General features: G+C 42.5%; 1 protein-coding gene across 4 annotated transcripts in view; it reads left to right on the top strand.

Annotated features, from left to right (window-relative positions):
* whrna (whirlin a) overlaps positions 1–26,682 on the top strand; it is a 158,796-nt gene continuing 132,114 nt past the window's right edge. For 2 of the 4 annotated variants that reach the window (XM_079657503.1, XM_079657502.1), the window contains exon 1: positions 3–1,621. In XM_079657503.1, the coding sequence (XP_079513629.1) occupies positions 878–1,621 (744 nt within the window). In that variant the 5' untranslated portion in view covers positions 3–877. Of the gene's footprint in view, positions 1,622–26,682 lie in introns of all 4 variants that reach the window. The other 2 variants (XM_079657505.1, XM_079657504.1) reach the window with 2 other exon arrangements.

Raw genomic sequence — 26,682 nt, 5'->3', positions numbered from 1 at the left:
TGCGTCACTTCCTGTTAGAGGACTGTCAGAGGAGAGCGAGCCGCCAGCCTGTCGCTGTAGTAACGGAGACACCGAGTAGCAGGTCATCGCAACACCGCAGCGGTAAGGAAAATAAAACTAAACCAACACAAAAACGACTGAAACACGTCTTTCGCTCCGTGTAACTCTGCTGGAAAGACATTTATGTCAACTTCACTTCGTTTGGAACTATAACCGAGACCGGAGCGGGACGTTTGGACTCCTCGGGACGCTGAGCACGAGCTCGAAAACAACTTTTTTTCTGCTTCTTCGTTGAGGGAATAGCTTTTCTTTTCGAGTTGCTAACGAAGCAGAGGACGAAGTCGCCTACAACTTTTAAGTCCTCGTATTATTGTTTTACTCCGCCTCCGCGCCTCGTGGAACTGCTGCTGACGGTGAGACACCAGAGAAGCGGCGGCTCTGTGGCCACCTGACCTGCTGGGAAATTAGACCGTAGCTAATGACAGCAGGCTGGATCATACTGCTGCTCATTACTAAGCTCTGCGAGGAGCGGGACGGGGTTTCCGAGAGGCTGTTGCATGTCCATCCTGACGCAGGTGAAGTTTGCAGAATCCAATTAATGATTTCTAAATTATGGTAAGTGCCAATTAATTTGTTTCAGCTGTGAAATTGAATTAGCTGGACTAAACTGCCCGTAGAAGTTGCCCCTTTGCATTGCCTCACTTAGCCAATTGCTACTAATCGGCGGATCATCTGTCAGAGGCGGGCAACATGGATATAACCGGGGTGCCCGTCCTCCAGCGGTCGTGATGCCAAGCGCCGGTGTAACCCCGGGCTGCGAGCCCGTAATGCCTGCTCTCTAACCAGTGTGGCGCCGTGTCCCGGTCAACCCGCCACGATGAGCAGCACCGACTTGGAGCGCATGTCGCTCAGCTCCTCGGCCAACTCAGTGGCTTCCAGTGCCCGGACGCTGTCGGCCAACGTGAGGAAACTGCACAACGCGCTCAACCTCCTGCTCAACGACTTTGAGAGGGAGCAGTTCATCCACTGCCTCAACGTGTACCACTCCAAACGCAACGTGTACGACCTGGTCCAGACCCTCAACGTCATCCTCAACGCGCCCAGCAAGCGGCAACTTCTGCCCATGCTTCGGTTGGTCATCCCCCGCTCCGACCAGCTCCTCTTCGAGCAGTACACCTCGGAGGGCCTCTACTTAAAATCGGATTCAGCTGCAAGCAATGGCAACGCCGAACCCCCGCCGGGAGACTTCCCCAGTGCCAGCCCTACTCCTCCGGGGCATTTCTCACCAAACAACCCGCCTGAGTTTCAGGTGGCGTTGCGTGGCTCTCCGGACAGCTTCAGCACCAGCAGCGAAGGGACAGCTCCCCTGGTGCCTCTGCTCGGGAGGAACTTTGTCCACGAGCCGCCGGGCGAGATCCGGCAGGTCACCATGAAGAGACACAAGAGCAACGAGGGCCTGGGCTTCAGCATCCGCGGAGGGTCCGAGCATGGGGTCGGGATCTACGTGTCCCTGGTGGAGCCGGGAAGCCTGGCGGAGAAAGAGGGTCTTCGAATCGGCGACCAGATCATGAAAGTCAACGACAAAGTCTTCGACAAAGTCACCCATGCTGATGCTGTGAAGGTAAGTTATTGATGTCACCACACATGCACAATTGGAGCTGTTACACATGTAATCCTTTCCATACGGGCTGCAAATTAGTGTCCTGCAGAAAGTTGGTTACTAAATGTCAACGTCATGGGAACTTTTTTTTGTACTGGCCTTGTCCTTTGGACCCACATGTCCTGTGTATAATAAGCTCATGCATCTTATGTTAATGATGTGTTTGGCCTAAGAGTCTCACATTGACCTCTTGGAGCCAATAAGCCACGATTTGTTAAGGGAAATGGATTTTGTTGTCAGGAAGCAGCTGGTCTATTTGTTGTATCAGCAGGCAATGTAGTGAACTGCAACCGTAGTGTAGTGACTACCTTTACGCAGCATGAAACCAGACTCCTTTTAAAGGTGTGTGTGTGTGTGTGTGTGTGTGTGTGTGTGTGTGTGTGTGTGTGTGTGTGTGTGTGTGTGTGTGTGTGTGTGTGTGTGTGTGTGTGTGTGTGTGTGTGTGTGTGTGTGTGTGTGTGTGTGTGTGTGTGTGTGTGTGTGTGTGTGTGTGTGTGTGTGTGTGTGTGTGTGTGTGTGTGTGTGTGTGTGTGTCCTCCTCTAAAGCTATACACTGAGAATAAATACAGTATACTGTTATAGTCTGTGCACTGTGGTTCATGCCACTGAATGTAAATAACATCTATTAGTAAATTAGATGATACAAGTGCAATGTCTGATTTGTGAAGATTGATTTAGGAGGAGACCTTGTGAGGTTCCTTGGTTTTATGATTCCTATGAGCTGTCCATGGTGCTGGAAATTAATCTGAGCGTTTTATTCTCTCTCCTGACAGTGTTTTACTCTTTTATTCTCTCTAGCATGCTTGTGTCGATTGTGTGATTCATCTCCTTCTCACCTATGCTCTATCCACATCACAGGGATGTTTGTTATTTCACAATTCATCTTTGGCAAATTCCACTCATTGTCAGTTGTTTTCGACATTGTTTGATTTAACTTCAAAAAAACTATTTTTATGGTCTTCATTGTGGAAAAAATCTTTGGATTGACCATAATAAACATCCATTACAATAAGAAGACGTGAAGAAAGGGATATGCTGTCAAATACAGTTCAGTAGGCTGTAAAGTACAGTGTGCAAATTCTGCAAAGATAGGGCAAATGTGCAAACTCAGCAAGGGGTGGTATGATGGGAGGGTGGGGTTGGTTGTGTTTGAATTCAATATTTGAACTGAGCTTTGACACTTTAGTGGCTCGTGCAGGCTCACTGAAGGGAGTAACCTGCGTTCAGATGCAATGGGTGGGAGGTTGCACTTGTATGTTGTTGTGACCCGGCTCAAAAGGCCACAACAAAGAGGAGACACACCATTTCAAAGGTTAACAAAATATTTTTATTTAAGCAAACAATTCAAATGTAACCAAATTAATTTAAGTGCAAAGTAGGTAAAGCATGAGGTGTGGACGTCAGTGGTATCAGTAGTGTAAATGCAGGGTGAGGGGTTGCATGGACGTGTGAGGGTGTTGAGATGCACAAAGTAAAGCAACTGATATTCATAGCATACTCAACAGAACCAGGTGGCTGTAGGAGAAAGCAGAGAGGAGACAGAGAGGCTCCAAGTAGCTGCAGGGCACCAGACCCAGGTGCCCTGCAGCTACTGCAATCAAGGCTGGACGACACAGCACAGCCACACCCTCTCGAGATGAACCAACAGGGACATCACACATGTCAACAGTTTTCTTTTGGTTATCCAGTACATGCCTCGTTTTTGTTGCATCTAAACACTCTTTATAATTTCCATTGACTTTTGACATGCAAAGCGACCATGTAAAAATAACACAATTTTAAGAATATTATTGCATACCCAAAAGCCTTTAGCGTCCTGATGATGTGTAATTATGGTGCCCTTTAGTTTTTTCACACACTCGTAGAAAATGACACTAATACATATATTCTTGCAGCATTGTTCTCATGCTGCAGCGACCTCTCTCATAAAACAAATTGTAATCCTAGGAGAATAAAAATATAATTGCTTCCCATTATTCCAGCTACTCAGATTGCCCTGACCTGTAGTTCCTAAAAAAGGAAAAAGATTTCAGCAAAATGTATAAATAAGAGCGGCAACAATAGTCCCTGTACAAACCCTGAAATCTCTATAAGCTGCTTTTTAATATTGTGTGTAGTTTGAAAAGTCACAGGTCTGTTCTCAATAGGTCAAATGGAGTCCTTGCTAACCTTCACTGATCTGGAAAAAACTCTTGTGGTGACTTTAGTCATTTAGGCTCTTGCCTTCAGTATATCCACATTACTGCATTTATGTACTACTTTGTATTTTGAGCCTTTTAACCACTGGTTCAGTCCTATGGCACACATACTCTGGTTGACTGTGTCTGAGGAAAATGCATAATCCCCATGTCCCCATACATCATTATTTACTTGCGTGATGATGTGTGTAAAATAAATTCGATCATTGGCCTAATTTTGTGTCTGTAGTTCCTTTAAATGTGCTCTTCAAACTGAAGGCTGCGTCAGACCATCTCTGCACCTCATATTGAAACTAACCACAAACTGTGCGTCAGATAGAATGCTAATGTTTCAATCAATTCTATCAAAATTCCATGTTGATTTTTTCCTAGGTTTATTTCGGAGTGGAATTAATTATTTTGGTTTAGTCTATTTGGGTCGGCTGTGAGACTAAGGAGGAGTGAAAACAAAGGTCCTTTCAAATATGCTGCTTACTGTATACACATGTCCTCTGTAATAGAGGAAGAAGATGGACCTTTTATTAAAATTCAGTTTCCACTCTGTCGTACAAACACACACGTTTTTATACAGGTACAGGTTTGGGGGTCAGGTGCCTTGCTCAAAGGCACTTCGGCAGTGGCCCAGGAGGTGAAATGTCTCCTCTCCAGTACCAGTCCACACTCTGTATTCTTTGGGCTGATCGGGACGTGAACCGGCAACCCTTCGGTCCAAAGTCCAATCCCCTACAGACTGAACCACTGCCGCCCTAATAGTATGTTGTTGCTGGTATTAGTCTGACTAGACATGCACTCAGAAAGCTGTCTCCAAGATGAAATCCCCCTGGAGGTCATTACTGCTCGACTTGACATGCTTGAAGTTTGTAATGCTTTCTGGGTGTCGTCTAAATGGTATTACATGCTTTGAGGTCTGTAATCATTGTACCCATTTAAACCTCTGAAACCTACAAGGGAGTTCATTACCCACGCAGGAAAACATTGTACAAACCTACACAATTATGTTTTATATTTGGTGGTGATACCAGATTATTCCATTTCTACCTTAGCTCCTATTTGGTTTGAACATTTCTCTCAATAGGTTTAGTGAAAGCTTGAGTTCTTTGTTAGAAAAGCAAGATATGTGATGCTGTCTCACAGGTTTAATTTCTAACATGTTATACAACCCTTTTTCACCTTTCATTCATTATAGTTTCTAACTAAAACGACATGCACGCACTTGAACGTTCTTTTTTGGGGGGTGGGAATTGAATGCCATATCACAAAATACCAGCCAAGTCTGAAAAAAACCGCTGACTGAATTTAGGCTTCTGGCACATTTGACAGATGAAATGCCAACCTTGAGTTAGCTGCTGTCTGGAAGCTTTTGATGAATGCATGTGTGACAGAAATCACATCCGATCTATTTCCCTCACCTCAAACTTAACTATGCTCCCACATATTATCCCATTCCGAAGCTCCAGTGCACCGCCGTGTGCATCCAATGACCGTGTGTAATGTGGAGGTTGTCTTAGTGATGATGAACCCCAAAAGAGTTATGACCCAACTCTTGTTCCTTCTCACAGCGCGCATCAATCCCACTTCAAGCAGCAGCAGGAGCAGCAGCAGCAGGCAGCTTCTACAGCAAACCACGGTTCCCAAGGTTCACCAAACAACTGACATAGTTAGCTAATAGATTTGCAAGAAAGTGGAATATGTAAAATGACGCTGGCTTGTTTGAAGCGTCTGTACCTGCAGGTCTCTTGCTGTTCTGAGTTTGTATCTTCAGAGTTTATTGCACTTATTGTAAATCACTTAGCGTAAAAGCATCAGATAAATGTAATTGAGATGCCTAACGTTGAAGCCAAGCTAGCTATAAAATCTTCACGAGGTGATGATTGTTCAGGGCTGCGTGTCCTTCAGCTTTGTTTGTGAGTTGTCGTGTGTGTGTGTGTGTGTGTAGGATTAATGCAGCTTTTAGAAAATACATAAAATGAGAAAATCTCCTCTTAAAAAAATGATAGATTGAGTTTGTATTCTGTTGCCCTATTGCTTAGGTAAAATGCTATATGAAAGTCACTTGGCTTTGCCACCATCACACACACATTAATAATAAATCATAATCTCTCACAAACATGGCCGGCAGTAAATAAGTTGTTGCAATTGATTTTGTTCCCAGCACAATACTCATTGGCAGTATTTTCTCCCCGCTCTGTGACTCTACTTAGGCTTAATCCGCTCCACTTTAGCAAACCTGTGTTGCCTGATGAGTTCAGGGATGGCCTCTGAAAGCATCAGATTGTTGTGAGCGCCAGGGAACGAGTCAAGGGCTTACAGCTGTATTACTTTCTGCCTCTGAACCATCCTGAGAGGCGGCCTTGGCCCCGGTCCCCGGAGTCACTGCCAAGGTTAGCTCCCCTGTGTGTGGTGTGGTGGATAGTCAGGAGATGTGACAGGGCGGGATGAGGGACATCAATCCTGTTGTTTCGGAGTGGACCATCAACCTCAGACTGCCTCTCCCACTGACTGTTTAATCTCATTGGTCTGAGGAGAGTGTGTGAGAGGGAGGAACAAGGAACAAATTACGACGTTGAGCCACAAACACGAGAGAGAAAGAAAGAAAGATGCAAATCAAGATTGTTTTTCACATTTTCTTTTTTTCTGCAGTTGTTCCAAGAAATACTGTATTTTGGTGTCTTTGGGGTATCTGAAGGCAAGACTGCTCTGAAAAGGGACTGAGGCAAAGAAGAGATAAAAAAAGATGAAGCTGTGGCCGGTTTGAATTCACTGGATAGACTCCTGGGCCTCTGCCTGGGCCTCTGCCTGGGCCTCTGCCAGGCACATCGACATGCCAAGACTCGGCCACAAGTCAGAGAAATGAGAGGCGAGAGGCTGGGAGCAGAACTGCAGACGGCTCATGGTCGCTGTGCTGATTAGACGGAGGCAGGCAGGGTTTAACTTAACTTTTTTGTCGGCGTGTGTGACAGGGTACTTTAACACTCCTGGATTCTGGATGGTGTACTTTTTTTTGTCATTTACAATGACAACTTTGTCAGGGATTAATCACAAATGTATGTTATATATTTAGGCCTGGTCCACCTACTGTTCTGTGATTGTTTTAACCCTGCATGTTGTTATATAGTGGTTAGGTCCTGTTGATGCTGAAATAGCTTTTAGAGTTAATGTCTGTGAGTAATCATAATGGTCTGAATACTAGATAATATTTTGTTCTTGAAATTATGTTTGACATATTCTTGCCTAGTTTAAACTGTTGGAGCTTCCGACGACTTGTGAGATGTTTGTCTACCACTAGGGTTGCACATTTTCAAAGATGGAAACTTTCCACAGGAATTAACAGGAATTTATGGGAATAAACTGGGAATTTTCAAAATTGAAGGTTGGCTTTTCATAGGGAACTTAGATATAGTTGGGGAAAGTATATTTGATCATAATCTTGACTAAAACAAACAGATGCCATTCAAGTACACTTGAATATCCATGCCATAGCACGCTGCATGGCTATTGAGACCACAACCCCTACAGGCACTGTGCATTCCTCCATCACATGCACAGATGAGTAATATTTAACTCAACATTCCTGTTTCCGTTCTTCAATTAAACAAATAATTGTTCAATAAAATGATTCAAACTTGTTCTGTTCTACTTAAAAAAATTATAATCCGTTGAAATGTCTTGTTTAATTTTGCATCGAATATTTCCAAAATTCCCCAGCTTAACTTCCCATGAAAACCTTCCGGATGTTTACCAGAAATGTTCCGCCCCTTTGCAACCCTAGCTCCCACTGAGGAAATAAATTACAAATGGGTGAAAACGAGTCTGTGAAATCAATGTGTTTACCCTGATGTCTTCATCTCCGAACGAATCATTTGTCAAGCTGCCGGGAATGAGTGCCCTAACAGAATGTCATGATGAGGAAGAGAAGCTGAGGCATGCAAACATTCAGCAACAATCGTTGCAGAGACTGGCAGGAGGAAGTGTGAACGCTGCATGTGATTGACACACACTGTACACAAATGCCTGATTGACATTCTGGCTTAATGGAATTGTTTCATGACTCAGCTCGAGGAGGATTTTAGTCGGGTGGGAACATTTTCCTAAATAGGAGGATTTCACGTGTCATGTGATTGCCAGTGTATCTGCATCCGAGTGTCATTTTAGTTAAGACACACTGTTGCGGCTGTAGTAATCCTATAGAAGTGCCCAGGGACTAAACAAGAGAAAAACATTGCATGACGCGCAAAAACTCAGTCTTTCCACCGGAATGCGTTTGACGTCTTATTTGCAAACGATACAAGCAAACATTCAGTATCGTTTCTAGTCCATATCCACTATGTGATTGCGTATGCGTTTATTCGGTCAACAAAAATGTCCCTTCTCTAGCTCACTCCCCCTCCATCTATGACAAAGGGCGCAGGTAAAAAGAACCGGATATATAACCGCAAACATCACCACACAAATCCAATAGACACGCCCACCACCTATAGTGACTCAAAAAGTGTGCCGTAACAAACACATAAAATACTCTACGTGTGGCTCCTACTACACACACTGAACATGGCAGCCTATCTGATTCTGACCATGAGCAGAAATGAGGTTCAGAGCCCTCCGGTCTGTCCGCTGGGCTCGTTTTCACTCTTGTTAGTATGTCTGTGTTGACACAAAATAAATCCAGAGGGCATGTCTCTTGTAAACATGCTGAGGCTGATTGTTGCCTTAAGGCTGCCCGGAGGTTAGACGGCTCTACAGTTAAACATTGCACATGTGTAACGATGGTACACACACAGCAAAAGTGAGTTATTTGATTCCTCATTTTGAGCCCATGCCCTTGAGCATGACATTTCGCCCTTGACTGCAGGATTTTCTGACGTCTGGCGAGTTCTGCTGTACTGTGTGCAACTAAATATGAAGGACGACAAACCTTTCACGTTTCTTACTAAACAAACACGTTGCTAACTTTTATTTTTTGTTGTGGCCTCTTTCTGTCATGGTTCCATTTGCCAAATGGCATTTTATATTATGAGAGGCAGCTCTTTTATTGGTAAATGTGTGCATTCATGCAAATAATGTATGTGTCTACAGATCATGGGGCTTTTGCCGTGCTCTGGTTTGTATGAAAGGTTCACCTTCTAATAGGGAGGAGAACACAGGGGCTGATACAACGTGTCACCTCTTTCTCATGGCGACTACATTTCATTGAACCTTTGCTTTAAAGGAAAACTAAATGTGTTCATAATGATGAGACCTTTGGCTGGCTTTCATTCATGTACAAAAGATCATTTCAATGATGCAAGTAACCTTTTGTAATATCACTTGTCGATTTAGTTACAGGTTTTATTTATTATATGTGGCTCTTGCTTTACACTGGCAGTATTTATAATGATTGATTTTAAGTGCGTCAAAGACAAAAATGCACAACACCTAAAAGAAAATGGACTGTAGCTAACACAAGGAGACGCTAAGGCAATGTACTCATTTAGTCTTTTGAATACGTCAAACCTTTTTGAATAGAATTGATCTTTCATAATGAATTCAATCGCAGCTCATTTGTTTAGTGGTATGACAAGAAAGCAATTTCCATTTGTTCAATCTGGTCATTAGTTCCCATTTTATTTATGGATCTGAGGAGGCGTGTGGCACAGTGGACTAGAGCCTTGGTGTTCGGATCAGGGGGGTCACAGGTTCAAACCCCACTGCAGTCAGCATGTCGTTGTGTCCCTGAGACACTTCACCCCAAATTGCTCCTGTGAGAATTGTCCACAGTATTGAGTAGTTTGGATAAAAGCGTCTAACAAGTAATGTAATTCATTTTTCATGAAATCCTTCCTAATGTTTTCATTTCTCAGAATGTAAATGTTCTTCCTAAACTATCATAAAAGCTTTACAATGACTATAGTTTTCCCAGTGATTGAACACATGCCTGTTTTTCCTGTTTGTGTTTTGATTGACAGTCAACACATGACCATGGACGAGGACCATGTGATAAATGAAATGTTCTGCCTTTTAGTCAGTGTGTCAGTGCTCTCCAGCTGATGCTCTGGTTTGGTTTACTGGGAGCAGGCAGGGGGCTCCTTGCTCTTATTTATTGTTCTGCATTTACATTTGTATCATTTGTATCTGTATGTTTGTGCCATTTTGTGACGATTTCTTTTCAAATCCTAACATTTGTGTGTGGGAACAGTTAACTAGAACTTAAACCAGCTGTAACAATTGGACTGCAACATGTCTGATTGTGCCTCTATGAGGAGAGCAGATTGAAGGATTGGACCAGCTGGGATATTCTGATAAGACAAAGTAAAAGGCTGCCACTGTTCTTTACTCACTGCCCTTGTGGGTCCCTTGAGCCAGCACCTCTTTGCTCTGCTGGCCAACAGCTATCTGGCTACGGGCTTCTACTGGACGGCTTCCAGTTATGATTGAGTGGCTGTAGAGTGTGAAGCAAGTCATGGCTGAAGTTTGGAGGGTCAGTGCTTATTCTTCTTAAACTTCTGGCAGCTCCAACTCTCTGCCTCAAGGACAACAAAGTGTCTCAACAGTGCGAAGCAAGGGCAGCAGAATGAGACGTTTCCCTATCATCCCTATCTGTTCTCCCAAAAGTTTGGAAAGACAAACATCCACAAGTTTGACTTTGCCTTAAACAATGCCTCCCTTTCCTCTCAGACCGACCACATTCACAGCTGGAGGTTATGTAAACATGTTTCACCCACAGCGAATACATATGTGCAAAGTGTTAATCCTCCATGACACACAGAATCAACCAAACTGAAAGCATGTATTCCACTCCCCCCCCCCCCCCCCCCCCCCCCCCCCCATATCAGCACCTTTACGTTTGAGACCTCATTCTCACAGAAATTAATAGAAAATTGTTTTGTGCAGTTCAGGTAGCAACTAAGTGGGGGAGTGAAAGTCACTCAAGCTTTTAATCAGGATTGAGTGCTGCTGAGATGCTTTGTTATGCAGCATTGGAGCTAACAGAGGGGAAAGAAAATGGAGGGAAAGGAGGCAAACACACAATGGTTGCTTCAAACTGTTATAACGTTTATTCTGCAAGGAACATCATGATCATTTTACCCTTGATTATCGCTTGCCATGGCGTCCATATTATAAAAGACATAGCATAATGGCTTCAAACATATTGGCAACCTCTCTGTATTCATCATGGGAAATATAGTAATTGTTTTAATTAAGTGGGCGGGGCTGATTCTGATTAGCTTTGTGTTGTGGCATGCTGTTCTGATAATCATTGAAATGTTTACAGTTGTTGGAAAGGCTGAGTGGGAGATAATTGACACACACACACACACACACACACACACACACACACACACACACACACACTTTGTATTCATATGTAGTCAGTTAGACCATGGGTGGAGGAAGTCTTCAGATGCTTTACTTATATAACAGTACTAATATGACACTAGTCTATTCAAAAGTTAAAGTCCTGCTTTATTCAAAACATGTTGACATAATCAGAGGGATTAACTTATAGTACTAAAAGTAATAAAATACCCCCTGACATTGTTAAACTATTACTTATTATATCAGTTGTATAACTTTGTGTACTGTTAAGAAAAATTTAAGATGTTTGATACAGTTGACTAACAGTTTTAGCTGTAGTTGTACATTTTAGTTTTGACAGAATCTTAGTAACTAGTGAGGAAAATAATTGAAATGTGATAATAAATATAGTGGATAAAAAGTAAAATATTGATCGGCAGCAGAGCCTGGGGAGGTTTCTGATGTTTGAATAATTTAAGAAGAACATTTGTTATCCCCTGGCTGTGAGTACAGGCATTGGTGCAGCTTTCAATGACGAGCCTCAGTGTGTTGTGTTCTTAAAGGGGTTTTACAGGGTGGGGTGGTGTGTTACTATTTGTCTTGAAAATATATACATTTGCATCAATCGTATACCTTTGCACTGCTATGTGCCTTTTTAACATTTGACCCTTCTTGATGTTATCCTCCTGTTCTCTGTCTGCTTCCTTTTCTTTTTTTTATGTTGACACTTATAAAAAAACAATTGTTGCGCTTTCCCTTTCTTTCTTTTGGATTTGAGTCTCTTACTATATATCCGTTCACCCTGAGAACTTTTCCCGCCAAAGACAACACAATGTCCACATCTTAACTAGTCTTTTAATTCCCTCCGTGTTGCCCACCTGGGGTCCCTTGGACAGATCTGCAGCCAAAGTGACTCTATTGTGACGGTCTAATTGCTTTGCAATGGAGCAGCCGAATGCTTGAGTTCACAGTGAAGGTGTCCCCATCCATCACCTGGTGGCCACGGCACTAAATCACCGGAAGCAGGCATTAATATCCGGTCAATGAGCTGAAACCCTCCATTTCTGTTCTCTTGTGTCTGCAGGCAGGAAATGACTCATTCTGTTAGTCCGTCGGGTGCTTAGAGCTTTACAGACATCAGACTGACTTATTTAAGGCCTGAGATTAGACCGCAGCCTCATTTGATAATTATGTTTGTAGTATAACATTTGGATATTCACTCGGTCAGTAAAACTACTGAAGTCAGCCTAATGGATAATTGATTTATGTTTGCCATTCAGAGCCAATCATTCATTTCAATGATCAAGTTAACAAATTTCTCTCTTGCACAAACGTTTTTTCTGAAGATTTTTCACATGCAACATTTGCCTCAGTATCAATTTCCAAAGCCAGTAAATCTTTGGCTTTTAAAATCTTATAATCCAACTTTCATCAATGAAAAGGCTCACACACATCTCTAGCTTCTTTCCCACCAGCTTACAAGCGGAAGCAAGTAGACGTCTTGGAGCTGCTGCAATGTGTTGAGGATTGTAGAAGATACAGCTTTTTTTTTCTCTAGATTTTTGGATTTCAGTGCAATACTGTAAGCGTGCTTGCATCAAATTGAAATTAGTAAGAAGATGCATATTACAGGTTGATATTGAGTTCTACCAGGCTGCAAAGCCTATGCAGAAGAGCAAAGGCTCACACTTGTTGGTTTGAGCAGGGCCCTCACCTTCACACGGCCACTGAGGGCTTGTGCAGCCACTGTTTGAACCCTCAGGTGAACTAACAGTTGTATAACAAACCCCCCTTATCACCAGCTGCCCTCACAAACGGCTGCTTCTAATTGTGTCCGATTTGTTTGTATGAAAGTCCACAAACCCAGAGCTGAATTGCAGTTTGAGTTCCTTAAATACAAATCAAGTGAACAAATATTACTCAAATGACAACTCAATAATATGATAAGCATACCGACACAACATAGTTTAAAAAGATGTCTGTGTTTTGACCATAAAATGACAGCTTATTTTGAAATACTGTTTAAACAATGTATTCAATACCTGACCAAATGTTAACTACAGCAGCCCGAAGTGTATCTGCCAGCCAAACACTATTTTCCCTCTGTCCAACCTCACACACAGATTCTCATCAATAATAGAGCACTCCCTCACTACCAAAAGCAGGGTTATGCACACTCTTCTCAAAATACAATGCACGGAAGTCCTGGACCTTAACGTCACCTTAAAATTCCCATGCCATGGCCATTTCTACTGATCATAATTCCATTGTTGAGGTCTACTAGAATAGATTTACATTGTGCAATTTTCCAAACTCACATTGGTTTCTCATACAGCATCTCTGTATAGTATGTGTATTCACTCTCTGTCCTAAACGGCTTGTTGGAGCTCCTGCCCCCCCCTCCCTGTGAGCCATGTGGCCGTCTACGATACAGCGAAACACAGCGAGACACAGCGAGACACAGCGAGACACAGCGAGACACAGCGAAACCAGCCCGAACACACACACACCCACAGCCTGGCTGGGAGTTTGTGTGTGTGCCCAGGCTGAGTTCCGCAGTGTCCAGCTGTCTCGCCGACCCCACACTAGTGAGCCAGCTCACAGTGTCCCGCTCCTCACAGCAGCGAGCCTCGCAACGTCCCGCCGAGTATGTGTGTGTGAGGAAGTCCGAACATACCGGCTCCGCTGATTGATCCAAATGGAATTATAATTATAGCTCAACTTTTTAAGTCCAAATGGACCAATCCCTAACACGTTACGTTACGTCACTATACACAAGAAGTAAAAAATGGAAAAAGAGAAATCTCCAACGAGGCGTTCTGGGGCAGCATAGACAGGTCTTTTCTGTGTTAGAGTTTTACTCGCTACAGGGTGTACTTTGAGGGTTTGTGACTCTGCAGACTGTTTGCATGCATAAAAAGCTACATAACACACAAGGGGACGGGTAATAACCGGAAAAGCATGACATGTGACCTTTAATGTCATTTTGCACGCTGTAGTGCTGTCTGGTATATTCTCATTAGTATGGAGCTGGTGTATTGCATTCTGCATTTCCTTTAGCAAAGCTTACACATTAGTTTCACAAACATTTGTATTGCAGGGTTGTTGCATTATATATGTGCTACATGTTTCTGCTATGTCACTTTAGTGCATCTACTCAAAGGTCTTGAAGGTCTTGAGAATATTTTTTTTTAATTCAGGCCTTCCACACATTACTTTCTCTATATTTACTTATAGTATGCATACAAATATTTATTATTTAGTTTTCAATTCCAGTCTAAGAAAGTGTAAATCCCCATCATGCTTACACAGCGGGCACTACACTACCCCTATAGTTACTTCCATATATGAGACTTTAAACTACATGTATTGAACTTGTATTTGCTGAACAGTGAGGTATGAGTCATAATGAAGGCAATGGAAATATAACATTGTTGAAAATGATTTAAATTGTTAATATGTTTTTTCTATTAAGTGTATTTTTGTCCATGGTGATTGTCAGTGATTGTAAAGCTGGCCTATCCTCAGAGGGGAGTTGTGGTTCATAGAGCTTGTTAGATATTTTCTCTGAGGCTTCGTCTCAACCTTCGTGGGAATCATGAGGCTACAGTAGGTCTGCTTTGAATATTAATGAGGATTTAGAAGGTTCTTTGTTACTTTGGTTTTGTCTGTTGCTCCTTGACGGGCATAATTATGAGTCTGGCACATGGTGCTACCGCACATACACGCTCAGCTCAGTGGTGATTATTATCCAAGAGAGGTGGTTTTAGAGAAGCCTTTCTGGAGGACAGACACTTCTTGCATTTGGATAATATATTTTTGTTTTGGCAACCTTTTTATAGGCACTGAAACACAAGTGATCAGACTGATTTTTTATTTTAAAAAGCGCTGCTGTCTATATATTGCTTTTTTGGATGTAAATGAACTACAAAATGACCCGGAATCACATTCTGTGTGGGAGAGAAACCCCCTCTGAAGGCAACACAGGGATTTTAGCCTCAGCATACCATTTACATGCACGGAAACCTACTCACACTACAGCACGGAAACCTACTCACACTACAGCACGGAAACCTACTCACACTACAGCACGGAAACCTACTCACACTACAGCACGGAAACCTACTCACACTACAGGAAAGGGGGGCAAGCTTACTACCCTTTAAGCTTTATTTCCTAAAATAAAAGACTCAAACCAAAAGTAGTAAGTAAATAAGTAGTTGTTTATTAATTTAACTATTATCAACTAATCGATAAATAATTATAGCTCAACTTTTAAGCGGGAATTACACTTTAAGAAAATATTTAGTGGCATTCAGGGACGGAGTGGCGCAGTGGGCTGTGCGCTGATCATCAGATCAAGGGTGGCGTTGGGGAACTCCAGTTCGAAACCCGGCCCCGCCGCCACTGCGCCAGGCCGTTGTGTCCTTGGGCAAGACACTTCACCCGGATTTGCTCCTGTGGGTACTGTCCACAGTACATGACCGTTACATGTACAGTATGATATGTGTGTGTGTCCACAGTACATGACCGTTACATGTATGATATGTGTGTGTGTCCACAGTACATGACCGTTACATGTATGATATGTGTGTAATGTGTACTTGTAAAACGATTGATGACTTTGAGGTGTGAAGATGGGCTGAGTGACGCAGTGGGCTGTGCGTTGATCATCAGATCAAGGGGGCGTTGGGGACCACCAGTTTGAACCCCCCCCCCACCGCCGCTGCGTCTGTAAAGCTGTTGTGTCCTTGGGCAAGACACGTCACCTGAATTAGCTCCTGTGGGTATTGTCCACAGTACATGACCGTTACATGTGTGATATGTGCGTGTGATGTGTATTTGTAAAGCGCTTTGAGCATCTGGAAAAGCGCTATAATAAATGTAAGGAATTATTATTAATTATTATAAATGTATATAAGTACAGAGTCAGGCTTAATAACGTCCATTAGGAAGCCGTTTCCTCTCTCTCTCTTCTCTCAACATGTGATCGATCATTCATTGACACAATCTGATCTGCTCCCACGTCTCATCTCATTTTCAATTTACCAACCGAATGACAGAGTAAGCAGTCACATCACTCATACATCAAGCGTGGCCTTTACAGTCTGATATGCTCCATTTCTGCTAAGGTTAATGCCATATTACATAAAAGTGTCATCATTCTTCTGGGTTTAGCCGCGCCAGGCTTTTTTCAAAATGTTTTTACATGACTTGCACGACTACATCCCTGATCACCATTGAGCTAAGTAATGATGCTGCTGATGTGGTTATTTATAGAGAGCACATTTAATGACGTTAACACAATGCAACATAGATTATTCTAGAACATAGCAAGCTCTTATCTGCTTTCCAATTAACATTTAATTGCATGGTTATTAGTCGTCTTTGTCATCAACTGGCTTGGGAATGGTAAGAGCCGCTGTTCTTTTGAAAGTTCTACTGGTGTACCAGGGAAACTAGAAGGATTTCTCACATTCAGGCACATTTCTCCTTCACTGCCCGACGCAAGCAGCCATTCAATGATGGCTCTCAGAGGAGGAGGAAGAGGAGGGGGAGGAGGAAGAAATGGGATTTAATAAAGTTGCGTAAGCACAAGAGGGGACGCTTTAAGTAATCTCCTCCTGAGAAAAGGACTTCCCGGGAGGTTGTGAAGTCCTCTGATGTGTGAGTGTAAAACACAGGAGTCTTCAGAGAAGATTGGCAGGGTGTCATTAATCACACGGATGGAGTGAATACCTTTATTATTGCCTCGATTTAATTACTAACATATGGAGATGGCGACCACCGGCTGAATATTGAATCCTCCTTCGTGTGTCTGTCAGATTACATTCTTCCTGAGAAACACACATAGAAATGGCCAGCGGTGATCTTTAAACCGTACCAGATGTCTCTTTTATGTTGGGGACAATCGGAGAGGAGTCCTGCCGGTCATTCGATACCGCGGAGCTGCCTTACCTATCTCCTGCCGACACACACACACACACACACACACACACACACACACACACACACACACACACACCTCCATACCGTCTGCTGTCTGCCGCTCTTTCAACACCAATAAAGAGATGCAGAAAAGAGGAGTTGAGAGGGAGAAGGTGTGAAGGAAACGATAAGAGCCAGCTAGAGCTCTGCCGTGGTGGGTTGCACATTTTTTATTGACGCATGTAATTATTTGTTAAGGTGTGAATTCAAAGCAAAAGTGACTCTCATAACGGACATCCGACATGTGCTCTTATCTGCTGGAGGTACGTGATCAGCAGCAGAGCATGGCGGCGAGGGTTCTTTAATTGAATAATTTAGGGGGAACGTGAGTTATCCCCCTGCTGTGAGTGCAATCAGCTGGCTTTATTGGGGCACTTTTCAGTGTCATGACTCTAATTGTTGTATATCACTCAGGATGTATACAAAGGGTCTAACACTAGGGGGTCTCAGGTCTTCTGGGACGGGTCGGCTCTCAGAACTGAACATGGAGAAGCAGCATTTAGTTTTGATGCCCCGACCATCTGGAACAAGCTGCCCGAATCCTGCAGGTCAGGTCCAACTGTTGATATTTTAAATCGAGATTAAAAAGGTGTCTCTTTGACGCAGCATTTGGACGAGTTGTTCGAACTCAAACGGCAGTATGGCTTTGTATCCATGTATTTTATACCTGTTGATTTTATTATCTTCGCTTTTGAAATGCCTGTTTATAATGTGCTCCCACTGTATTTGTTCTTAAATGTCTTATTTCATTTTGTAAAGCACTTTGTGTTGCCGTGTGCTGAAAGGTGCTGTATACATAAACTTGCATATGTATGCTAGGGCATGGCGATATTCCCCAACATAAAAGAGACATCTGGTACGATATATATATATATATATATATATATATATATATATATATATATATATATATATATATATATATATATATATATATTATTATTAATATGATGACTTTTGTTGTTGAATATATAAATATTATCATGAATGTGGATGAATACTGTATTTTATTCTGTTTTTCACATTTGTTATTTTTTATCTGTTCGAAATAAAGATTGAAATAAAAATGAATTGTTATTGATGATTGTAAGTGACAAAGTGGCTGAGGCCTCTGGTTTCTTTTCCGCCATTAAGCAAGCCTTAATTCTTAGTAAGCACACACATTATGAAATGGAAGTTACGTTTAGATCCTTTAGATTCTGTCTGTGTTGTGATTTGTCTTGTCCTTTTCTGTCTTTGGTTTTATTTTGAAAAGTGTTCACCTCCTGTTTTGCCTTTTGCTTTCTGTCTGTTTTCCCTCCCTGATTACCTGATTGTGTTCACCTGGTGCCCCTGTGTTTTCTCCTCCCTCCTCACCTGTCTCTTGTTTGTTTCATTAGTCCTATGTGCATTTAGGTTCTGTGTTTTCTGTTAGTCTTTGTTAGTTCCTTGTTGTTGTTGGACTGTATTCACTGGGAAGAGTTCTGTCTGTAAACCTTTTAAATAAAGGTATTTTCTGTTGATCTGCATTTGGGTCCTGCTTGCCTCTCTCAACCCTGACATTTGTATTGGTATTCTAACAGATGAAGGGGCACTCTGTTAAGTGCACGTGCAGCGTGACATGCATTGTGTGCACGTTGTCAAAGTAGCACCACAGTCTTTGTGGAGGTGGAGGATGGCTTGGCTGCAATATTCGTCTTGGCATATTTTGCAAAGGACAGTAGTCTTTACAGTGTCTGATGGATTCTATTTCGATGATTGACGTTAAGTTGGTGGCTGTTGTTGTTCACTTTGGAGTGTGTGGGGGAGAGGGAGAGTGTCTCTCCTGCATGTAAATACAGCCTGATTTTGAATGCATAAATACAAGTGCACAAGAGAACTGTGACTGATCTAAATGTGCCTTTTAGAAATAAAGAAGGACGTTTTAATATACACCACACATTGAGGTAAAGCTTAAGACTGTGCTTTGTTCAACAGCTGTGACTTGCCTATTTTCCATAGCAACAGGGCTTTGTGGAGAATAACCAAAGAAAGGAATGAGAGAGAGCCTCTTGTACCCTGACTGTACTTTTGTTCAGCATTTCAACCTACTCTCTGAGGCAATTTGGACAAATTGTTCTTGCTCTCCCTCCTGGCTGTTGCTCTGCTTACTCCCTTTCCTTATGCTTTTCTCTTTCTGTCAGTCAGTGCTGGTAATATAAGCATGCACATTTGCACACATACTTCCAGAATACAAACAAGGACACTGCTACTTGCTCTAGAGAGATGCACATTGACATTCACACTGACTAAAAGCATGCAATGTATGCATATAAAACTGGTCTGTGGAGTACACTCTGCAGATAGCGTACACTTGTGTTATGCATTAAGGGGCTCATGTGTTGTAATGTACTGGAGATCCATTAGTGTGAGGGTTGGTGGCTGGTAAACCTGCTTTTGATGAACATGAGTACAGGCAACAAGGAAAGGACCTTTTGTGCGATTGTGCTTTGTGGTTTCATCCACTGCTTGTGAGACCTCCACTGCCTCACACAGTGCACCAGGTATCTTTCCTGTGAACAGCAGCTCATTCTTTGAGTGTGTCAAAGCCATGAATCCTGCTCTTGACAATGTAATGCCATAAAAATCTGTAGTGGGCTGAAAGCCAATTTAGTGTTCTGGATGCAGACCTCAGCCTTGTTATATGATGGCTGATTTAGGAAGATGGATTGTGGACGTACAGTAGATAAATGGTGGATGTATGGAGCATGTGACAGTGAAAGGACTTCTGTGCCTGCCTCAACATACCATGAGGCTAATAAACCCAGAACATTCTAACATGTAGCGCTTTTTTAAAGCTTTGGTTTATAGTTCATTTACAAAAGTGATATAAAAAGAAGACTTAACAGAGACGTATTTAGGGATGTCCCGATCACCTTTTTTGCTCCTGATCCGATTCCGATCATTTGATTTTGATAATTTGCCGATACCGATTTTCCCGATCCGATCTTTATGCAATGCATTAAGAGAAAAAAAGCATTCATGTTATCCCTTAAGGTTATTTTTTTTAATTTAAATTGGATATTCTATCCAACATGGATATAGCTTCTTTCTTTCTTTCACAGCAGCATTGGATCAGTTCAGTTGTGCAGCATTAGATCAAAACAAAATAAAGCCGATCAGTGCTCGTTAGCTTACTGCTACAATTAGACACTGCGCCCTGCCCACTCTGTTGCCAGATTTGAGAGAAATAAGCAACCAGGTCTATGAAAACAAGCCCCAAAGAAGCAACATATACATGATGTTCTGTAATTTGAAACCAAAACTAAGCCCTCAGGATGACTTTAAGACTTGAACATGGTCATTTTTGTTTTGTAACATTGAATACAACATTTAAAAAAAAGTATTTAAAAAAAAAAAAAAAAAAATCCCGATCCCCAATTTTTTTTCTCCCGATTCCGATCTTTTGAAAATCACGTAATCGGCTCCGATCCCCGATCACGTGATCGGATCGGGACATCTCTAGACGTATTGTAGATGTTTGTTTTTATCCAGTACTTGTGCACATACATTTATATATTTGGAGTACATACCACCCCTCAATCTGTGAAATGAGACTTCCCAGTGAGTTTTTTTGAAGGTTGTCAGAAAAGACATTTCGATATTGCACCCCTTCCTATGTCTCATCCAGGCTCTTTATAATATACTGTCTGACCCCCTCCTGAGTCACTAAAGGCTTAACAATTACCTTAACAAAGTTCCATATTTTTCTCTCAAGCCAATCAGAGCAGACTAGACTTTTTTGAGGGAGGGACTTATAGAGACGGGCGCTGAAACGCAGAAGTTGGCAAAAATGGCTCCTTTTAGGGGCAATATTTCTTTGTATTTGTTTTAATGTGCATTAAAAATTGAAAAACGGTCAGAAACTCATAAAAACATCCTAAATATCTCAGAAGATTGTCCATGCTTGCCTGAGGTGGAAAATACATTATGAATGTAGTTTAATGGCACCCTGCCCTGCTTCTTGTTTCATATTTAGCAGTGCAGACGCAGCCTCAGCACATTGTGCCCCACCCTTTATGTCATTGGATTTCCCCTAAATTAAGTTTAGTTGCATAACATTACTAATATAGTATTTCAGGTAGTTTTACATCAAAAATCCATCTCTATCTTCCCTTGTAAAAACACGGTAGTTGAGGTTGCCCTCGCTGCGAGGCAATTACCCTCAGAGAAGGGGGCGACTGCGGGTTCCTACGAAGATTGAAGACTGAAGCATAATACTGGTGGCATCTAATGATTGGCCTCCACTGTATGCTGTACCGCCATCTGGGGTCAGGCCACATCCAACATGTCCTCTATCAGGCTCAGACATCAAAGCTCTGTCCCCACGGGTTCACGGTGGCAGCAGAAATATGGAAACATGAATTCTCCTCTGATACTCCCGGGGTCAAACTAAGGGATAAGTGCTGATTCGGCACACACTGATTCCTGGCAAGGTGGCCTGTTTAAAGTATTAAAGCCAGCCGCGGACGGATAATTGACTCCATGTTCAGGGGGGATGATTACTTCATCTCTGGATTGTTTCCGCTCAAGTTGCTTGTGTATTAGCGGACTGTAGGGATTGAGTGCACTGGTGGAAATAGAGAAACCAGAAAGATGAGGAGAGGGGAGGAAAGGGGGGAGGGAAGAGAGATGGCAGGAGATTGAGCTGGACCTTTTTTTTCATCCGTCCACAGCTGTGTGTTTTGTCAGAATCCAATACACAATTATCAACAGTGTTCAGCCCTCTGTGTGTCCTCTGCTCTGGTGGGATTCATGTGGTCTCAAAAGAGAGGCAACAGTATGTGTTACTGAGCATGAAGCACAAGTCAATACACTATGCAAGGCTTGGAAAACTGTTATTTACTCTCTTAAGTTTTCATTTGACTTTAGCAACAAACAACATGCCTTTTATAAGTTGCATAGCCAATGGTGATGTATAATAAACTCATGTTTATCTTATTTAGTGTCTCTCCTGGGACATGTCTCCATGCTTTAATGTTCAAAAAGCTCTTTATTTTGCTCATACTGCCTGCCACCACCATCTTTTCACTCTCTGTCTGAAACCAGAGCCCAGTCTGCTCTGATTGGTTAGCTGGCCGGCTCTGTTGTGATTGGGCAAACGCTTAGAGATGCACCGCCTCACATACAATGTGTTGGAGTGCTAGCCAATATAAGGGCGATTGTTACATAGTGATGTAGATAAAGCAGTTCTTACAACTGGTGTTATATTACAACGACATATTGTTTTCTGATTGGACATAACTGATGTAAACTTTAGTCCAAACACAATTATTATAATATCAATTCAGAATTGCACTTTTAAAAAGGTTTGGCTGCTGATGGTATATTACGTCCAAGTGTCGGTATATTCATTATTTGTTATTCATCATCCATGCCTCTGTTCAGCAAACTACAGTAAATCAAGCATCAGGAAACGACTGGTTGGAGTGTAGCGACCTAACACCGGGTAAAAACCAATGATATACTGCAATTTGATTCTCAATGTTATCCTGCAAAAACGGTGTGCCTTAAACAGCGCTGATTCATCTCTTAGCAGAATGAAACAGTCATCTCTGTGTTCCCACAGCGTGGTGTGTGTGTGTGTGTGTGTGTGTGTGTGTGTGTGTGTGTGTGTGTGTGTGTGTGTGTGTGTGTGTGTGTGTGTGTGTGTGTGTGTGTGTGTGTGTGTGTGTGTGTGTGTGTGTGTGTGTGTGTGTGTGTGTGTGTGTGTGTGTGTGTGTGTGTGTGTGTGTGTGTGTGTGTGTGTGTGTGTGTGTGTGTGTGTGTGTGTGTGTGTGTGTGTGTGTGTGTGTGTGTGTGTGTGTGTGTGTGTGTGTGTGTGTGTGTGTGTGTGTGTGTGTGTGTGTGTGTGTCATGGCAAAGAGCCCAGATTTGAACACAGACCTTGCCCCTCAGCTTGTCCCATTAACCTAAACTGAGTGTGTGTGTATGCAGTCAAGCTTAGTCAGCAGCCTGGAGTCTACCAGCAGAGCTGTGTGCGTGTGCAGATGTAGTACCGTAGGTTTGTGTGTGTGTGGAGGGAGTCAAGTTCAGGTTCACTGCAGGTCAGGTGTTCGAGATGAAACAGTCGGTGCCTCTGTCAGATCCTGGCGAGTCCTCTTGTGTTTTATTACGTTCACTCTCCAAACCCAAGGCTATCAGCCTTGCATAGTGAGTATATGCACTTAGTTGCAGTCCACCACTGCTATCCAGTCTCACCAAAGACAAAACACATCTCACATAGCCCCAATATCTTTATTACTGGCTTTTCTTATTGTGTCTCCAATGTTCCCTTACTTGTGTTTGTCCTCAGCGTGATGTAAGCAGCTGGATGTCTCCTCTGCCATCAGTTTTAATTATAACACTTATTCTGCTTTGACCTTAGCGTCTGCCATTAGTGGCCGCTCGTCTGGAGAGCCCATCACACCTCGAGAGTCCAGAGCGTTACTGTCAGCTCTCCTTCTCTGTAGGAACATGGAGGGGGGGTTTCATGGGACCACTTGCTCTCGAAGAGGCTCTTATAATATCTCAGTGGACCTCCCATCATTTGATCCCCAGCGGAGGGATTACACCATTCACTGCCCATTACCCCCTCTCCGCCCTCAGCCTGTAGAGTATGAACTGTGGCCGCTCTCACACATGGGGGTAACACACTGAATGACATACCACGAGGAAGCGGCTCGAATCCCTTTTTTATTAAGGAATAAACCAGTTTATGCTTTTTGTACTATTGATGTTCCTTCTCCATCGACTGACCTGCACCGTTAGGGGCTCAACATGGTATTGGTGTTTGTTATGATTTATTCATTATCATTATAATACTGCCTAAGACGATACTGATTATCTCCTTATTCCAGAATAGAGACTTATTCTGAATGGAAAAAAGATGTCTGCTTTTTGCAATATAATAACGATGCATTACCTTTTGCTCCTGCATTGCTTGAAATGCACAACATTTACAAATAACTAGAATGGCCCATGCCACACTTTCTCCCAAATGTTATGAATATTTGGCATGTAGTTGTTCTGTAATTCTGCTGACAAAACCTGCCAGAGGTAATAAGAAAAGCATCTATTGATAGTGATACATTGTGTAATCATTTTGGAGTATGTTTCACAGGCCAAGCTACAAAGTGCTTTACAGGGTAGAGGGTGGTAAACCTTTACCAAGGAGAAAGAATAATGCAACATAACAGGTGGAAGAGAACACGTTTGAATTTTTTTTTAAAACATGAATAAAGAGCAAAGACCAGTAACAAACTAATCAAAATAAATATGTTCTGTCCTGCATTATGAATCCAAAACGCATAGAAAAATAGTAATAAATATCAAAAGCATTTTGGTACAATATCAAGGCTTAGAAATAAATCACTGGATTTGAATCTGATGCTGGCAGTGGTGCTTTAGTGGTGCAGTTGTATCTGGTAATGACTTGAGGTCGACACTGTCACTTTATTGTATTAACTTGAGCTGCCTGCCAATGTTCTCAAGCCTTAAACCACTGCAGCTACTGTTTGATATACCTAACACACAGAATATTTGATGAGATGGGCCTCACACACTACTGGTGAATGACACATATTCAATAACTATAAAAACCCTCTGCGGATTGGCATCGTTATTTTATCAGGGAGGTGTGTGGTGCAGTGGGTTGAGCATTGGTGTTCGGATCAAGGGGTCACAGGTTCAAACCCCACCGCAGTCAGCATGTCGTTGTGTCCCTGGGCAAGACACTTCACCCCAAATTGCTCATGTGGGGATTGCCCACAGTATTGAGTATGGATAAAAGCATCTAACAAGTAACATGTAATAATAATAATAATAATGAACTTCAGCCTCCTAGTATGTAGAACGAGTGCTGCAGTAATGACTGAGCTGCCACTGAGCTATCCGGCAGCCCAGTAATGAGGTCTTTGTGTGGGCCGACCCGGACGTTAGCATCACAAAGACTACCTCAACTAAAAGCAATGGGATTGTTTTTTATAACAGTTGAATCATTAATGCAATCGTGAGAAGTGAAAGCTAACATTAAGCTATTAACAAACTACGTGATGGTCACATGACTTCACTTCCCCCCTGCTTAGCCAAATACAGCTTACGTTCGATCTGATACATTTTTGCAGTCTATTTTAATCAACCAGTTTTAGGACACGTAAGAGCTTCAGACATTCACCAGTGGGTAGTTTGTTGACATTTTATACAGTATGTCATAGAAAGAAACTTGAACATCTCTTAAGCCCGGGTTAACAACAAATCTTATTTTATGCAAGCAAACAAAAACGTATTCAAATAAACGTTGACTTTGAGGCGGGGTTCGACTCATCTGGGTTTAGGACTCCTTCCTGCCACACTGTAGTAAAGAAACTTGTCTCGGTTAGCGGGGCGGGGTGCTAACCTTTTGCACTGTTGTTGTGGCATTAGCTTTTTTGGCTGGATGCCTCCATCAAATTGGACCTGAGGGAGAGTAAAGACAGTAACTGAGGCGTGTGTGTGTGTGTGTGTGTGTGTGTGTGTGTGTGTGTGTGTGTGTGTGTGTGTGTGTGTGTGTGTGTGTGTGTGTGTGTGTGTGTGTGTGTGTGTGTGTGTGTGTGTGTGTGTGTGTGTGTGTGTGTGTGTGTGTGTGTGTGTGTGTGTGTGTGTGTGTGTGTGTGTGTGTGTGTGTGTGTGTGTGTGTGTGTGTGTGTGTGTGTGTGTGTGTGTGTGTGTGTGTGTGTGTGTGTGTGTGTGTGGAAACATTTAGTCAGTTCCTCTATCATCTCCAGGTTGCTTTCCTTGACTCATACCTGCTGTTAGACCATGATTGCAATCTCTGTCTTCCCACTCTCTCTCTCTCTCACTCTCACACACACACCTCACATAGGGTACACACACACTAGGATACTAAGTGGGTGGTATGGAGAGTAGAGGACATAAAAAAGAAAGCTGAATCAAATGAGAGAGGGACACAGAGTGAGGGATTTTAACACTGAAGACATTTTATACAGACCATAGCTATATCTGCTTTCCATTTGGCGGTTGAAAAGATGCTGTTCTGAGTATATGTCTTCATGGTTGATTACCCTTATAGTAAGTTGCTTTGGATGAAAGCATCAGCTTAATGAAATGTAAAGTAATGTGCCCTAAGTCTCATCTCTTGCAACCACAGTACATCATGCAACCATTTGCCATCCATATGTAGGCTCCAGTATGTATCACATTGTAATATCCAACAGAATCAGAAGATTCCAAAACACTCTTACTTGTTGTTAACAGTTTATGTTTATTAAATTCACTTAATGTAGTTTTTAATATAATATTCTGCCTATAGGGGTCTCACAATACAATATCAAAAGACATGGTTTAGTGAAGCAGAAATCATGGGAGTTGTTGTCTTAACCAGGAATAATCAAGGGTACACAAACTCCTTGTTTCCATAGCATTTCTCCTAACAACATGTTGAAATATAGTCACTGAAAAGCTGAAACCCACGCGTCTAGACATCTTTTGACCTACCTGTCGCCAAATGAAGTGCTTACTGGGAAATGTAAGTAGAGAGGCTGGAGGAAACGGGCCCTTGAGAGTCAA

The sequence above is a fragment of the Notothenia rossii genome, assembly GCF_949606895.1.
Source record: "Notothenia rossii genome assembly, chromosome: 11".
Classification (NCBI taxonomy): Eukaryota; Metazoa; Chordata; class Actinopteri; order Perciformes; family Nototheniidae; genus Notothenia; species Notothenia rossii.
Note: the sequence above shows the minus strand (reverse complement) of the source record. Positions and strands in the feature narration are given on the sequence as shown.